The sequence below is a fragment of the Coccinella septempunctata genome, chromosome 2 (assembly GCF_907165205.1).
Source record: "Coccinella septempunctata chromosome 2, icCocSept1.1, whole genome shotgun sequence".
Lineage (NCBI taxonomy): Eukaryota > Metazoa > Arthropoda > Insecta > Coleoptera > Coccinellidae > Coccinella > Coccinella septempunctata.
In genome coordinates this window covers 54,362,800-54,381,037 of record NC_058190.1, presented here as the reverse complement: position 1 = coordinate 54,381,037, position 18,238 = coordinate 54,362,800, and the positions used below count along the sequence as shown (strand labels likewise).

General features: G+C 37.7%; 1 protein-coding gene across 2 annotated transcripts in view; it reads left to right on the top strand.

Annotated features, from left to right (window-relative positions):
- Positions 1–16,384, top strand: part of LOC123307963 (homeotic protein distal-less-like) — a 76,097-nt gene extending 59,713 nt beyond the window's left edge. The window contains exons 3-5 of one of the 2 annotated variants that reach the window (XM_044890472.1): positions 2,505–2,679; positions 7,231–7,531; positions 15,483–16,384. In XM_044890472.1, coding sequence (XP_044746407.1) covers positions 2,505–2,679; positions 7,231–7,531; positions 15,483–15,501 — 495 coding nt within the window. In that variant the 3' untranslated portion in view covers positions 15,502–16,384. Of the gene's footprint in view, positions 1–2,504; positions 2,680–7,230; positions 7,536–15,482 lie in introns of both variants that reach the window. The other variant, XM_044890473.1, reaches the window with a different exon arrangement.
- The last annotated feature ends 1,854 nt before the right edge of the window (positions 16,385–18,238 follow it).

The window sequence follows — 18,238 nt, the reverse complement described above, 5'->3', positions numbered from 1 at the left end:
GGAAAATTAACCTCTTTTGAAGCTTGCAGTCCAATTTTTCACGGTCGCATAGCTATTTTTCACGTTATGGTACTGTGTGCCCACCTCGTGTCTTCCCAGAAGAAGTAACACCGAGCTCTTAGGTATCGATATCAATCTGAATGTCACGTAGATGATTGTTGATATACAGAGAATAAGGTGTAGATATCATTTTCGGGGAATTTGATACAGGGTCTCCCGAACTGACAACATGATCTCCAATGCTCATGATCCTGTTCCGCTTGAGATGTCAACTTGCAGTCCCTTATTTGGTTTCTAGATAACAATGCCTTTAGCAGCTAACGTCGATGGATTTTTTTTTTTCGTACTTTACGCTACGTTTGAGATATGGAATTATCTATAGGTTCAAAGTGGAAAACCTCGTATGTTCGATAACTTATCGGAGAACCTTCGTTTCGGTATCCATATAGTTCTGGAAAAATTGGTTCGAAACATGACTTCTAACACCACGACCACAAGCGATTGTTGTTAATGTTTCAATACGATCTCCTTCATTTAAATGAACGAAGCCAATTGTAGTTTGGCTACTACTGGATAGTATCTACTCGTTGATCCTCCTATACAGAGGGTGAGTTTTTGACACGTAGCATCTAGAGGTCATAAGAAAAGCTTTCTACCTATACAATTTTTTCCGATTCAGCCCTGATAAAAAGATATAGCCATTTTAAGCTTTCCAAATGAGCTGTGCCACCCCTGGAAAAACCAAATTACCTCCAGAATAACTAACTTAAAAAGTGTTTCTTTTGACCCCAAGAATCTACTTTTAAAATATCTGTACGAGTCATACTCACTCTGTATACTAAATACGAAACGGGTCATGTGACCATCGAAAACTGTCAAAATATTTGTTGGAAAGGATTAGAATACCGATGTGAAAAAAGAATTTACGTGGAATGTTTCAGAAGTACATAGAAAGCCAAATAATGGTGCATCTATTGAATAATACACATTATTATTTATTATACCTACATGTTATTCAATAGTATAGATACTATAGATGAAGTGAAGGCAACAAGTATTAGAAGTTTCAAAGAATGATATGCCTTTGAGCGGTAGTAGAAGATATTTCTAACGTAACTTCTTGATCTGCAATTGATAGGAGAAATATCCTGTACATGTCATCTTTGGAACGAACGTAGCAGATGTTCCCATCATGCACAAGCAGTTTCCATCGACGACGTTGCGAAAAACTTTTTAGGAAATCCACAGATCTATCCTGTACTCGGCACGTTCACCTTGCTCTATGCAAGTCGGTTCTTCACGATCAGCAGTTAAATTAGAGAAGTAGTTACGCTTCACACTCTTAATTTCACAATTATTGTTGTAATGACTGTATATGCTGCCATCAGAAGTGGGCAATTTATTTCGAATCAATCATCGCGTGAATTATATTTGCGTTTAGGCAGGTAATAAACTTGAAATGCAAAACTGACGGTCTATAGATACGTAATCGTCCGGTTTTATCTGCCATTGAATATTAATCGACCATTAGGTATACTGATTGATCGTCCATCAATACACCGAACCCAGATTCGATGGGAAGTTATCGAATTGGATCGATGAAGGCGCATTTCCTCGGGTTTTCGTCAACTATCGAAGGAGATTTTCCTGATGGATGGAACATTTCCACAAGGACGAGAGTTTTGATCGTGAGATTTCGATTTTTAACGATCGGATCGTTTGAAAACCGCAAATATGTGCACGAGTATGTCATTCGTATGTCATTTGCGGTCCCTGCAACTTAATGCCACGGCAATATCACAATCCACTACCTAATCATTATGGAATTTCATTAATCTCGCTCGTTTGGTCCACGTGCGCGATCTGAAACGGAAGGATATTTCGAGGATGTGGCATCCACAAGGGTCGGTTCGTGGGCCGAAAATCTTCCCCGTCCTTATCGAAACGCATTTTCAGCTTCTTAAATGGACGATCCGTATCGAGATCGAAGATGATATACATCCGGATGTCGACAGAGCGTTTCCGGAATGCCAAGAAGGCGCGACATCTTTCCATCGGCTCTGAGTCGCGTACAGATGACGGATGAATTATTCCGGTCGATTTGCGGAATCCCGCGTTCTCGAGAACGGAATAAATACGTTATTAAAACAGTAGTTTGAATAATTCCCACATTACCGACGACGCAGACCCGCAAAGGGTGCCGACGATCTGATTATTTCGAACCTGTCGCGATTTTTTACGTACCGGCTAGAGAAGACGACGCCCTGTTGCCAACTTTCGCCGTTTGTGAAAGTCTCGAGCGAAAAGATAAACTATGAAATCGAGAAATCGCTCGCGTGAAGTTAGAAGCTTTTGCTCGGTCGTTCAAATTCATCACCAGGGTGGTCAACCATTCAGATATCGAACCAACCCAAAGCTGCTACTCCCAGAAGGAAATATTCACTTGATATGACCATTTCCGAATTTGTCAGTGCGTCTCTAACGCTCTTCCCCGATTGTTGCAGGTTAAAATATGGTTCCAGAACAGACGGAGTAAATACAAGAAAATGATGAAAGCGGCACAGGTACCCGGAGGTAACAACAACAATGGAACGCCTGGGGGCCACGCGGGGCTCCTTGGCTCTAATGCCAACCTGCCATCGTCGAGTCCAGGGCCGCAGGGCCAGGGTATGATGCAAGGTAAGACTACGACGCTTTAAGTATATCGCTCTCCGATTTGAAAAAAATTAATAATTTGGAAGATTCGAATGGTTCGGTAATAAGAATCGAACTTTTTTGAGCTTAGTGTTTGTTGCCATTATTTTTTGGTCTCCATAGGCTTCTGCATAAACAAGTTTTCCATTTCCAATCCAAAAGTGTCAACAGAAACGTTGTACATTTCCAAGATTTTTTTTTTGTCATAACTTGGCATAGATTTGAGTAGAATGTTCTTAATAACTTCTTAGAAAGCGTATAGAGAAGATACCAAGTAGTAATTGATGCAAGTGCATACCATACTTTTAAAATGATCGTGAAATTTTTTATTTTTTTGATTGCTAATACATTATTTCTTTGATATCCTATTATTTTTCTGAAAAACTGTACACACAGGTTGAGTCTTATGCATATATTTTAACAGAAGATTCTTGAGGTCAGAAGAAACACTCTTTTCCCAAACAATTTTTTTCGATTCGACCCTGATAAAAAGATATAGCCATTTTGAGTTTTCATAACGAGCTATGCCATCCCTGGAAAGACAAAATTCGCTTCAAAATCTATGCATCTTTTAAACAGAGATGTATTCAGCCAAAGTACCCAAGTTTTCGAATTTCACAGATAGTTTTTAATTTTTGAACAGCAAATTACTCGAAAACTGCGCATTATACGAGAAAATATGTTGAATACTTTTATTTTACAAAACGTTCAAATATTCATTAAATGGCGTCCAACTTTCAGAAGTTGGGTTCTGTGAATTTTTGGTATTTTTATGGTACGTAATGGTCATAATGAGAAAACTGGAAAACGTTGGTGATATCTTGTGCTAAAAAAAGATTAATCAAACAAACGAAAAATATGTATATTCCGAAGTTCATTCGATAAAACCGTTTGTGAGATAGGACTAAAAATAACATTTACTTATTGGTTTTCAACAGCCTGTATCTTTTAAATCGAGCTGATTCGGAAAAAAGTGGTATAGGAAGAAAGCGTTTCTTTCGAGCTCAAGAATCTACTGTTATAATATTTGTACGAGTCAAAAGTACATGTACAGGGAGGGCAAAATTCGTTGTCTACCTAGAGGACCTCGAGAACTATAGCAGCTGGAAGAAAACGGATGACACATTTTCGAACTCTTTCGAGAAGAAACAAAGAATGGTTAAGACAGCAGCCTCCTACGATACTTCGTTTTTGAGTTTGACAATTTCGTAAAGTTCTCATAACTTTATTGTCTTTGAAGTTACAAATCGGAAACTCAAACCTTCTACAGGCACTTTTTCACGTATAATCCACTGATGAGCTGAAAACATTCTTTCATTTCGAATCATTAGGTGAAACTACATTTTTTCAAAGGCAAACTTTTATTGAATTTGTTATTTTTGAATTGGAAAAAAATCTTTCGTCAGTAGATTCTACGTATTAAACTGCAAGGTTCAAGTTTCAGATCTGTAACTTCAAAGACAAAAAAGTTATGAGAACTTTTCGGAATCGTCAAAATATCAATTTTTGTTTATAACTCAAAATCTAAAAATGATAGGCCGATACTGTTTTCAGATTTGGATTAGTCATGAAAAGAGAGCTCAAGAATGTGTCATCCGTTTTCTTCTAGTTGCTATAGTTCTCGAGATCCCCTCAGTAGACAACGAATTTTGCCCACCCTGTACATGTAGACAAAGACTCATCTTGTTCATATATTTCGAAAGTAAATTGGGTTTTCTCTAAGGAGAAAACGTTTGACGAGTAGTTTATTAACAATTCAGTATATTCGAATATAGTTCAGCCTTTGTTCTTTGAACTTTCGAAACTAAATACAATAATTTCTCAGAAATATTCCTCTTCGATGGGAATTGGGATTCCTTCAAATTGAAATATAACCTTTCCAAACGTTTCTTGTTCTCCCAAAACATCCTCAACCTCAAGTTGAACCTTCAATTCCAACGAAACGTACATATATAAAATCCCAATAAAACGCTACAGAACAAGAGGAATAACTTTGAGTTCATAAACGTTAATAACACCGACAATTAGCTGCAACAAATTCGTCGGCAATAAATATAAGAGACGAACCTTCGCGTAATCTCGACATAAGTTTATTATTACATACATCTTTCGAATCGTTCCCATGTCGTTATAAAACGTCTATACAACAACTTCCCCATCAACGAAAGGTAACCTTTGTATGGTACGGCCGCAGAAGTCAAGGATGTTTCGGCGGCACGCGGCAACCTCGATCCATTAACGCCCAACCCCCGTATACGCCATTGAAAATAATAACAATCTACAATTCTATAAAACATGAAATGGTAAAATATGTTCGACCTTCGGAAAATCTGCTCAAGACAAAGGAACGGCCGCCGCTGTCACGCGAAGAATAGATTTTTCGATCGTCAAACTGCGGTTTCGGAATCGGATAAATTTTTTTGCCGCCCCGGCGTACGTATTTTTTTTTTATTATAAGTCTGTTATGGAAGGGGCTCCCTGCAAGTGGATATATGTTGATCATGTAATATTAATGGAACTATGTCCGGAAAATTACTCACATTAGAACAATGCGATGAATCACTTTCAGAATCTGATTTATTTCCACGTTTGAGAGAGAAGAGGTGTGCGCTGGTATTGAATCATTTTAATTACTTGGAATGGCTGAAAAATTGTTGAAAAATGTTGCGGTCTTCGAGAAAATAGTCATTTATTCTTGGGCAAAGATGCTAGAAATACTGAGGTCCCTTGATAGGTATTCTGATACGTTTTGAGAATTTTTCAATGGTCAACATCATCGTAGATCTGAATGCGATACATAGTCTGAGAGGGTAACTCTTATAGTGATAAATTTCGAAATTTCATCCTTCTCGGTGTATCGGTTTGGTCTTGACGAATTTTTAACTGTCTTGAGGAAGTCTCAACTGACCCCATCTTTTTGGGAAATTTTTGAAGGTCAGCTTTCGAGTAGTTTTTCTTCCAGGAAAATTCTCGCAGATCTGAAAGTGATACATAATCTAAAAGGAGAACTCTTCTAGTTGGAAATCTGAGAATTTCATCCATTTCGGCACAACCGTTCGGTTTTGAGGAAGTTTCAACTGACCCCATCTTTTTGAGAATTTTTCGATGGTCAAATTTTGAGTGGTTTTTCTTCCATGAAAATTCTCGCAGATCTGAAAGTGATACATAATCTAAGAGGAGAACTCTTCTAGTTGAAAATATGAGAATTTCATCCATTTCGGCACAACCGTTCGGTTTTGAGGAAGTTTCAACGGAACCCAACTTTTTGGGAATTTTTCGAAGGTCAACTTGCGAGTAGTTTTTCTTCCATGAAAATTCTTGCAGATCAGAAAGTGATACATAATCTAAAAGAAAAACTTTTCTAGTTGAAAATCTGAAAATTTCATCCATTTCGGCACAACCGTTCGGTCTTGAGGAAGTTTCAACTAACCCCATCTTTTTGGAAAATTTTTGCAAGTAAACTTTCGAGTAGTTTTTCTTCCAGAAAAATTCTCGCAGATCTGAAAGTGATACATAATCTAAAAGGAGAACTCTTCTAGTTGAAAATCTGAGAATTTCATCCATTTCGGCACAACCGTTCGGTTTTGAGGAAGTTTCAACTGAACCCAACTTTTTGGAAATTTTTAGAGGTCAACTTTCGAGTAGTTTTTCTTCCAGGAAAATTCTCGCAGATCTGAAAGTGATACATAATCTAAGAGGAGAACTCTTCTAGTTGAAAATCTGAAAATTTCATCCATTTCGGCACAACCGTTCGGTTTTGAGGAAGTTTCAACTGAACCCAACTTTTTGGGAATTTTTCGAAGGTCATCTTGCGAGTAGTTTTTCTTTCAGGAAAATTATCGCAGATCTGAATGTGATACATATTCTGAAAGTACAACTCTTTTAGTTATTAATCTGAGAATTGCGTCCATTTCGGCAGAACCGTTTGGTCTTGAGGAAGTTTCAACTGCCCCATCTTTTTGAGAGTTTTTCGATGGTCAACTTTCGAGTAGTTTTTCTTCCATGAAAATTCTTGCAGATCAGAAAGTGATACATAATCTGAAAGAAGAACTCTTCTAGTTATAAATCTGAGAATTTCGTTCATTTCGGCAGAACCGTTCGGTCTTGAGGAAGTTTCAACTGACCCCATCTTTTTGGAAATTTTTCGATGGTCAATTTCGAGTAGTTTTTCTTTCAGGAAAATCCTCGCAGATCTGAAAGTGATACATAATCTTAAAGAGGAACTCTTCTAGTTGAAAGTCTAAGAATTTCATCCATTTCAACACAACCGTTCGGTCTTGAGGAGTTTTAACTGACCCCATCTTTTTAGGAACTTTTCGCTTATCAGACTTTTATGGCCGACGCTGGGTGAACTATAAGAGATAGAGCAAAATGATCAAATACAATTTTGAAGAGCTCAAAAATTTATAGAAGTTATTATATCATAATCAGTTCGATTTGGGCCAGGACCGTAATAAGTGAGGTTTTTTTCAACACCTTCAAACCCAACAATGTGTTCTATCCATGCAAATAACTAAATAAAAATTTTTTTTTCAGGCGGAGGCTCGTCGAGCGGCTCCCCGTCGACGGCCGGCTACATGCAGCACGGCTCGTCCCCGGCTCCCAGTTCCACCCCCGGGTCGGACATGTCCGGCCACCAGGGAGGCGGCGCGCCCAGTCCAGGCTCGACGGCGGGTTGGGGCGACGTAAAACCGGGCTGGGGAGACGTGAAGCCCCAGCAGCCCATCCATCCGCCCCATCATCCGCACCCCGCGCCGCCCCATCCCCACGCGCCGCCGCCCCACAACTACCTGCCGCAGTACTCGTGGTATCCCACGGACAATCCGGGCCTTTTAACGTGAGTGAGTTTCACCCTGTGTGTGGACATTTTTTTTTAGGTTTAAGTTTCGTAGAAAGAAATCATACAGGGCATTACCCTGAAAGAGTGAAAGTCTCTCGATATACACGGTGTTAAGGATTCATTCTTATAGCTTGTACGTTGCTCAAGATACTCAGCTGAAATATATGGCAGAGACAACACAATAGGGAATACTCCTTCTGACGAAAATTATGTATTTTATATGAAATATCTTTGAAACGTCACATTTCAGAATAACCATTTCTACCGTTTCCCAAAAACAATTATTTCAAGAACTTAAAAATGAAAAATAAAAATTGGTATTTAAAATTTAAAGCGTTTCGTTTCTATTGCACAAGTTGGCAACATCGACTGAAATATGCGTTGATAATAAAGGACAACAAATACACTATCTTGGTGAGATAGACAAAGACGGCTGTCTATGAAGTCTGCGACGAACGAGGAAGGTCGTAAAATTTTATGGGATTTTTATGGCAGGTTGCTGTTGAAGCAACCTCACTGGCGAGAGTACGGGCCTCATGATGGTTGTAAATCAACAGCTGATATTCTATAAACAAGCCATTTTCTAGTAGGCGCTGTTGCCAAATCGTAAACTAGAAACGAAGCGATTTGAATAGTTTCCGCGGTGCATTTGAAAAATTCATGAATGAAACTCATAATTATTCAGTTTAAACTTGCATATGCTGTTATATGTCCAAATTAAGGAGAATTTCCCATTAAACATTCAAATTGCTCGTAGGCAAGCGATGTTGCTCCGGAGGAATGTGCCCGTTTTTCCTTCTTGAATTTTCTTCTGCTGCGCCACTGGTTGTTTCAAAAGATTTATAACATTTGTTTCATCAAGAATCTTTCTAATCACTTGCGATTGTTTCGTTTCTCCTACGCGTTATTTGTTGTAATTCAGTTTTTTTGTTTCGCGAGTTTTTTTGTATTGCCTTCAGTATATTTGTGTTGATTATTGTACAATTTTTTTCAAATTTGTATGAACTACTGCCTCGAGAAAGTATTCGAAAAAAACTTTGCTTCTCTCGCTTTGGCTTCTTAATGGATTGTATATTTCACCTTATATTGAAAAGAAGGAATTGTACATCTTTTTTGAAGCAATATTTCATTCAATTTGGGAAAATATACAGGGTAATTATTTGACTCTTACAAATATTTCAACAGTAGATTCTTGGGGTCAAAAGAAAACTTTTTTTCTATACTTAACATTTTTTCTGACTCAGCCCTGATAAAAAGATATAACAATTTTCAGTTTTCATAGTGAGTTATGCCATCCCAGGAGGAACAAAATTCCCTTCAGAATAACTAGCTAAATCTGTGATACTACACATCTGTGGATCATTTAAGCAGAGTTGTATTCAGCCAAACTACCCAATTCTTCAAATTTCACAGATACTTTTCAATTTTTGATCATCAAATTACTCAAAAACGGCGCATTATACGAGAAAATATGAAGAATACTTTTATTTTACAAAACGTCCAAATATTCATCATAAATCGTCTAACTTCGTTTCAAGAGTTGTGTTCTTTGAATTCCTGGTATTTTTATGGTACGTAATGGTCATAATGAAAATACTGGAAGACGTGGGTTATATCTTGTTCACAAAAAAGATTCATCGCTTGTCGAAAGATACTGCAGAGATAAAGAACGGAACTCAAGAAATTCCGAATTTTCGGTAGCAGTTGGTATAGGTAGTATATTCTACGAAAGTATCGCATAAATCTGATCTGTGTTAACTGCAGCTTAATCAGCGAAAATTACTGCCAATTTGTCGAAATTAATAGAAAATCCGACCGGTCAAAACGTTAGATCAATTATATTAGTAGTTAGCGGTGAACCGACATAGACAAACTTATGATTACGGAAAAAGAGAAAATGCGTCCTTAATTATTGCGCATAATTCGTGCTAATTGATACCCGGAATAAATTGGGACCGATCTGTCATCGATGTGTCATATACGGTGTCGGATCGCTAATGAAGGGGTTGAGTGTTCTCGACCCGCGTTGTCGGTTATCGCATTGAGATGTATTATATATAGGTGGCGGTGTTCGAGGAGAAGAAATTGTACTCGGATCTGGAAAAAAAGGCGGACACGCGATATTGTATTTAATTATTTAGGAGGCTTTTCTTGGATAAAATCGATAATTGTATAGAATAGTGACCACTTGACCAATTAAATACTACATTTCGACTCTTCACGATTAGTAGGCTAGGTTAGGTTAGGTTAGGTTAGGTCTAGAATATAATTCAGAGAGGATACAATCGGATGCACCCTGTATACCTAAATTGAACGGTGATTCTTTTAAACATATCTCCGCAAAATTTTTGTTTACGTTGAAGTTGAATATTTTGTTTGCAGTTTTTTCCTCTTAGCTTCTTCACTTCTCAAGATATTTTGCTGAAATTTGTCAATAACGCTACATCTTATTCGACATTGTGTGACGTATCAACTGCTCGGAAAAATTTACAGGGTGTTTTTTTATTTGGACTTATGTAATTTTTTCCCAGAATTTTCTTGTGTTGCGTCTTTCTTGGTTCGAGGAGTAAGAAGAAAAATCTTTATTGTTACCTTCAGGAACTTTTAACGATTCGCTTTTCAGTAATGAAAATTTCCATGAAAATGAGTTATGGGTATTAAATTATGAGTTTGTTTGTAAAATTTAATAATATTGTATAGGAACCAAGATATAAATAAAGGTTTCTATAGCTGCAAAAAAAAAGATTCAAAGAAGAGTTGCTCCAAAAAGAGGTACAATTCTTTATTTTCAATATTTGCACATAGTCCTATCCGGCCTGAAGGACCATGTTCAATATTTCGCCTAATAGACTGTACAAGGTGAGTATTTGACTCTTACATATATTTTAACAGTAGATTCTTGAGTTCGAAAGAAACACTTTTTTCCCATACCATTTTTTCCGAATCGGCTCGGTTTGAAAGATACAGGCTGTTGAGTAACCATATAAAAATTTTGTTTTTAGTTCTTTTTCACAAACGGTTTTATCGAATGATGTGAATTTCGGAATATAGTTTTTCGTTTATTTGATGAATCTTTTTCGAACATAAGATATCACCCACGTCTTCCAGTTTTCTCATTATGACCATTAAGTACAATAAAAATACCAAAGATTCAATGAATCCAACTCTTGAAACTGGGTTGGATGCTATCTAATTAATATTTGAACGTTTTGTAAAACAAAAATATCCTTTATATTTACTCGTGCAATGCGCCGTTTTCGAATAATTTGTTGTTAAAAAATCAAAAACCATCTGTAAAATTTGAAAAATTGGGTACTTTGGCAGAATGCAACTCTGTTTAAAAGATCCACAGATGTGTATAGTGTCATAGATGTAGCTTGTTATTCTGAAGATAATTTTGTTCTTTCAGGGGTGGCACAGCTCATTTTGAAAACTCAAAATGGCTATATTTTTTTATCAGGGCCGAATTGGAAAAAATGGTTTGGGAAAAAAGTGTTTCTTTTGACTTTTAGAATCTACTGTTTAAATATTTGTATAAGAGAAAGATCCACCCTGCAAAATTATAATTTTTTTTTCAATTATCAGAATATAAAAGAAGACTGTCTTTGATCGATCCCATTCTCGAAGTGCGCCGCTGGATCAGTGGCGCGCGTCGCATTCCGCTCGCCAATAACAAGGTGTCATATAAAAAAATAAAAATCGCCGCGGCTTCTTAACAATACGACTTCTACGTCGTGGGACTCGTCTACGAAATGTTTATATCTAATAAATATCCCCGACGACGAGGACGGTTAGAACACAAACCGCTCTCGGAAGATCCTCTATGCGGTTTCTCCGAAGACAATGGGCCAGATCAAAGAGAATCGAAGAAACGCACCGGCGGGAAAGTTCGCATAAAGCTGTCAATTTTCGCGAGGAAAAAAACTCGTCGGGCGTTGCCATCCGTTGTCGGGGAAGATTGATATTGCTTCTTCTGGGAGTAGAGGAACATATTCGCGTCGTTCTCCGGTGTCTTTGAACTCGAAAAATTACCTTTCTATGGTGTTAGAGAGGGGAGTTTTCGTACGAGGTATATTTTTCTTCGAATCTGCACCTCTGGGGCTTTTCTTCATGACCATTGGAGACCTGACTTTAGCCTTGCGGGTCTCACACTCCACAGGAACATTCACTTATACTAGATATCAAAAGTATTAAGCTGGTTAAAATCATAACTTCCAAACTGTACGCTATAGCTTTATAAAAATTAGAATATTCAATTCACGAAGGATCAATCTATATGTAAAAAATCAGCATCTGTCCAGACCTATTTTTCTAGCAGCTGTAGCTCTTCAAAGTTGACCTGGAAACGCCACGTCGATGAATTCTCATCCTTATTCATCAATATGATGTCAGGTCTATTGTGAGTTACTCTTTTAGAACCTTGCTGTCTCATTAGAGCTCGTGATGATCATTTTTCGATACAGTATCTGGATGGTGATTGGAATAAGGGACCTTTTTAGCCTTAGCATGTGTCACACAGGCCTAACGACATCTGTCCGCAATATATTTCATATAGTTCATAGAACAGGTCGAGCATTTCAAATACTTGGGAAGCTTCATAAATACTATGGCTAACCTAGACATAGGGAAATACAAAACCGTATCAATTCGGCATCACGGGCATTCTGGAAGCTAAAGGACAGAGTGTTTCAAAATCACGACCTCGATCTGAAGACCAAGACAGCTGTTTACGAAGCAGTGGTCCTCCCAACGCTTCTTTACGGAAGCGAAAGCTGGACGCCCTACAGGCGACATATCAAACAGCTTGAACAAACGCAACAACGTCATTTAACCCTTAATTTGGCAAGAGCATTTATAAAAAACCAACATTACTTTCTATAATGACACTGTATTTTCAACAAACATGCATGGCGAAAATAGTTGTGGGTTTGAATGAAATGAGGTCTATATATATAATATAGGTACTACATGATGCAACCTGATGCAGCCCTCTACACAGAAGAATACTTGCGTGAATATGGCGTATCTCATAGGATACGGAATCAAATTAAGGGTTAAGACAGATAATGCACATCAGATGGTTCCACAAAGTTTCGAATGCAGAAGTCTTGCAACGCGCGAGTTGTACAACAATTGAGACTCTAGTAACGAGGGCCCGACTCAGATAGAGCGGCTACATTCTGAGGATGCAAGACACAAGACTCCCCAAAATAGCTCTATATGGCGAATTCACTGAGGGAGCCCGGAAATCAGGAGTCCAGTATAAGCGGTTTAAGAATACACTACATCAATCCCTAAAATCAGTTAATGCCAATCCTAACTGGGAACAACTATAGACAGGTCGCAGTGGAGGTTTTTGGTCCACAGTTATAATGGAGACTCGAGAAGGATACAGCGGCGGCAAGATCTGGTTGGTGACTATCCATGCCCGGAGTGTGGTAGGATCTTTAGGTCACGGTTGGGTCTCTATAGTCATAGTTGGGCACACAGTCGCATGTAGCCCTGAGAAATTATAAGTCTGTTCGCACCTTTTTTTTCTTCCTTTTTTGGTCTTTTTGTAGATTCTTTCTCGGTAACGGGATACAGCAATGAATGAATGAATAGTTCCTTGTTGAAATCGCTTGATCCTGAATGGCGATGATGAATCCCTCTGTGTCTGGTAACAACTGTAAGCCAACCAAAAGTTTACGCAGGTATTTCGACGTAATCATGGTAAACCTCGTTTTGGCGTCTTTCATGCATAGGTTTGGCAATCATTTTCAGCGTTTTGCTTTCTGTAGAGTGATCGACGATCTCTAGATGATCCCGCTGCATCTTTAAAAGAGTAGAACGATCAGTATCACGAACTACTACTTGACGAAGCAGCCTTGTTTATGAAGTCCTTCAATATCCTGAGACACACGATGGGACATAGCAACAATTCCTCGACCCCTAAGATGTCCTGGTAGCTCTGTTCGTTCTATCGAGCTTTTAGGGCGATGTTTCTGATGTTTCGTCTACATTCTTCCTATTTTTCTCTGTGGGGCTGCTAAATCTATGTTGGCCCAAGAGATGATACCACATGAGTAGCTCAGTTCTGATCGCTTTGATCATATTCTTGCTGTTTACACTACTTTTCATTGTCTTTCTTAGTCTGAGAGTTAAGTCTTTCGTCAATTCTCTCTCCAACTGGCTCAGTTTGATCTGTTTGAACACTAGATACCCTTTAATCCTTGCATTTCTTTCGTTTACTATCATCTGGTGCATATATACGACAGGTACTCATTCGATTTCCATCGTCGGAAAAGCTTCGTCCACCGATGACACTAGACCGAGTGTCCTTCCGCTAAAAATCGTCCTTTCGTCGACCGAACAGTCGATTAGTTTTTCCCCCCGCCATGCCCCGCGGACCTGTTTTTCAACTGATTGATGTATTTTTAATTAAAGCAAGGCCTGTTACGCAACAGCGGATAACGAGAGAGTGAGAGAGAGAGGCCCGCCGAAAAAAAAAGAAGAAACGACCAGAGAGAACATACTTCGCCGAGAACGTGACGTGTACCGTCGCTAATTACCGGTTCTGTGTTCACTTATTCATTTGTTCTGTTATGATGTGTACGGACGTGGTCGAGGAGAGAAACGTTTTCGTTAATAAACATTGTAATATCGTCCTGTTGGTTGTTGAGATTGAGCAACGTCCTCGTTAATGGATCGTTGGGGTTGGTGGGTACCATAGATACTGTCGGAGAGTAGGTGATGATCAGGGTTCATTCGGTAGTCGTAACTCCACCACTGAAGGTCACTCTTGACAGAACTTCTGCAAAAGACAAGCATTCTTGCATCCCATACAGTGGGAGTCTTTGACTCGTACAAATATTTCAACAGTAGATACTTGAAGTCGAAAGAAACACTTTTTCCCTATACCATTTTGTCCGAACCGGCCCTGATGAAAAGATATACCCCAGGTTTCATAAAGCTTGATTGACGAATAGACGTCAATTTGTTTTCTTTAGATATTTCAGTCGTGATCATTCAGAATATCACTATTGCATCAAATTATGATGTTCATAGGTCCATTCAGTAATTCTCAATTGCTATTTCCTCGATATATTCAGACATGAAAAGGTTTCAGTGATTTAGTTTTAAAAATCGAGTGACTGTCAAATCGTTGATCGACAATCAAAGTTTTATGAAAACCGCTATAGGCCATTTTAAGTTTTCATAATGAGCTGTGTGTAATGAGAATAATCAGCTCAATCTGTGACACTACGCATCTGTGGTTTTTTCAAACAGAGTTGCATTCGATCAAAGTATACCCAATTTTACGAATTTCAGAGATACTTTTTATGTTTTATGGGTTTTTCAACAGCCTGTATCTTTTAAACCGAGCCAATTCGAAAAAATGGTACGAAACAAGGTGTTTCTTTTGACCTCAAGAACCTATTGTCAAAATATTTGTACTAGTCAAAGACTCACCCTGTATACTAGGTCTGTTTAGCTTGATAGGTTCCCAGTTACTTAGAAATCAGAGGGAATTGAGAGAACGATGCTTTGCAATGAAAATGGTCGGAAATTCAATCTTGAAGACCAGTCGACTCTGCTGAGTTTAATTTTTCTGTAATAACTTTTCACGCCCATGTTCCATAGTTTTTTCGATAGCATACTTGGATAGCTCGTGAAAAATACTGCATGTACACACATGCTTAGAGCCACGTAAATAAGATTCTGATGAAAAAAATCGATTTTGTAGCGAAAATTCGAAAATTTAAAAAAATTTTAGTGTGCTATAGTTTCGATGAAACAAATCTTCATAGCCCAGTTTCAGAAAAGTTTAATTTAATAAATCCTTCCTTGGGTGCCTATTTCCTTAAAAGTCGATCAAATTTTAATGGGGTATCAATTGTTAAAACTGTATTTTCATAAAAAAATTGTTGTTTAATTCAGCCCAACTAACCGAATTTTTCTTTTTCAGAGTATGGCCAGCAGTCTAGTGAATCCGAAGTGATCAGTTACTAATCTAGGAATCGATAAACAAATTGAAAACATACAAAGTGGACTCTAAAAAGAGCGTTGAGTGTTATAGATATGTTACATTTGTCTATTATGTTGTTACTAAGTTGTATAGTTAACGAGAAAGTTATATATTCCCGGTGAGAACAGATCGAGACGGTAGTGACAGTTCCAGATTATGTATAATTTGAATTTCGTAAAGTTTCTGGTGCAATATGTAAACAAAATTAGAAGGTGAAACGTTCGATCCAAGATATGTTTGAATTGGTACTCGACACGAAGCTATCTTGATTGTAGATATAGCCAAGTGTACATAAATTAATATTTTTCAATTCCGATGAGTCATTCCGCGGCCTCGACTTCTTGGAAATGCTGGATTTCCTGGGAAACGGAATAATTCCTCGTTTTATTATTTTTTTTCGAAGCTATCCTCTTGTCGAGTACCCCCCTCGTCATTTTGATTTTATTTCAGAACGATAAGCACACGGTTGTGGAATAAAATTGTAAATTATGTCCAATCCGACTGTATGTCGGTTATGATGTTGTACAGGCTGTTTCTCCAAAGAGGTACGAGCGATCTCCTGTGATCAATTGTTGATTTTCATGAATACTTTGCATCCGCATCCACTTCCGTTCTCTCTTTGGCCGAAACGGCGGTTGTATACTGATTTTTAGTGATTCCTGTATAATAATATAAACTAATAGTTGTTGATGATTGTGGTGCGTGTAAAGTAAAAAAGAAGATGTACCTTATAATGTAAAGTAGTGTTAATTCGATCAGAACCTGTCTTTTATTTAGATTGAGATATTATTATTACATGAAAAAATTTCTAAATGTGTACAATATATATAAATAACGAAAAACGCCTTTCATTCTTCATGATCACCTTTCACTAATGAGAAATTTCCCAAGAAAAATTACGATATCGTATTAAATTGAAGACTATTGAAACTGAGGTAAGTATGAAATATTTTTGTATGAATTTCTCTTTAAAGAAAAATAGCGACTTTCTGTGAAACTTCAACAGCCTTCATCTCCTGAAAGAAGCCAAATTAGTTCAATGAAGAGATTGTTTTGTTTCTTGAAAAATCAACTGGTGCAAGCATATGAAAAAAAAAATTAAATTCCTAATTTTTTCCTCGAAATCTTCAGACAATTCAGAAATACAGCTGACAGCTCATCAGGATACGTTGCAGACACGTTTTAAAGATGACTTTTACGAGAGTGATAGGTGTTAGATGGCCAGTTTGAATTCTTCCTCACATTTCCTGATTTATTGATACAATAAAATGATAAAATGGACGGAGGTGTATTCCGTCACACTCGAAAACAAATTTATAGCTTCATCAGAGCCGGATCTAACAAGGAATCAAGTGCTAAAAGCGTATTTATAGATAAAAACTACTTTTGGGAATACCATAAATGATACAATCTTTGAAACTGTCGACTGTTTAGGATCTGGAATTGAAAGATCGAGATTTTGAATGGTGTCCTCTATTCATTCTTGATAACTCGAATCGTGAGGCATTTATCTGTTACTTTTCCTACTGAGGAATTGTAATTCCAGTCCATGAAGATGCTGTTGTTAAATATAGCGAAACACGGATTCTCTAAAATCCATATTTGACCCATACGAAAGATGAACACATGTTTTCCTGTTGATTCAGGGAGAAAATCAAGATTCTACGATCATATTTCTGATATATCAATATGCTTTTCTTTTTTCATACTTATTTTCCTCTTAATACGACCCTGTGGCCCAGCGCGGCCGTATTTATTCTCAACTTTATAGTTTTACCAAAGTACTTCAACGCACCTAACGAGCCATTGAATTTTACTAGTTTCGGCAGTTCACCATACCCGTTCCTCGAGTAGGAAATTACGCAATAAAAATTTTTTATATCCTCATTGCAGGGCAGGAAAGCCCGAAACCTTGGGAATAGGTTCTGCTTGTATAGCTTCTGTTGGGCGCCTGCAAGGCTTACAGTCCCGCCCTATGGTAATAGGATCATAAACATAAACAATGTGCCATGATTTTATGGCCAAAATATAAAAGTATATTTTCGAACAAACGAGGTGTTTCGTTGTTTTATTACCGGGAGAATAATTTGAAGCGGTGAGTCGTTGAAATGAACAGACGATTTTGTAACTTTTTTTTTTTTCATTTTGACTTTCTCCCCGTTGTCTTCAATGTGGGGCTCAGGAAAAGACACGAATCTTTCCATGATTTTAGCCTTGCGTTTTTAACATTACTTCCAGTCGTGAAGTTTCTCAAAATCTCCAAAAATGTGATAAAGTTAACTGAAATTCTTGAACCTTGTGAAATTTAGAATATGTATCACGTTTAGATCTGCGATAATTTTTCTGGAAGAAAAACTACTCGAGAGTTAACCATCGAAAAATTCCCAAAAAGATGAGGTCAGTTGAAACTTCCTCAAGACCCAACAGTTTAGCCGAGATGTATGAAATTCTCAGATTTATTACTATAAGAGTTGCACTTTCAGAATATGTATCACATTTAGATCTACGATAATTTTCCTGGAAGAAAAATCACTCTAAAGAAGACCTTCGAAAAATTCCCAAAAAGATGGGGCAGTTGAAACTTCCTCAAGACCAAACGGTTGTGATAAAATGGATGAAATTCTCAGATTTTTTACTAGAAGAGTTGCACTTTCAGAATATGTATCACATTTAGATCTGCGATAATTTTCCGGGAA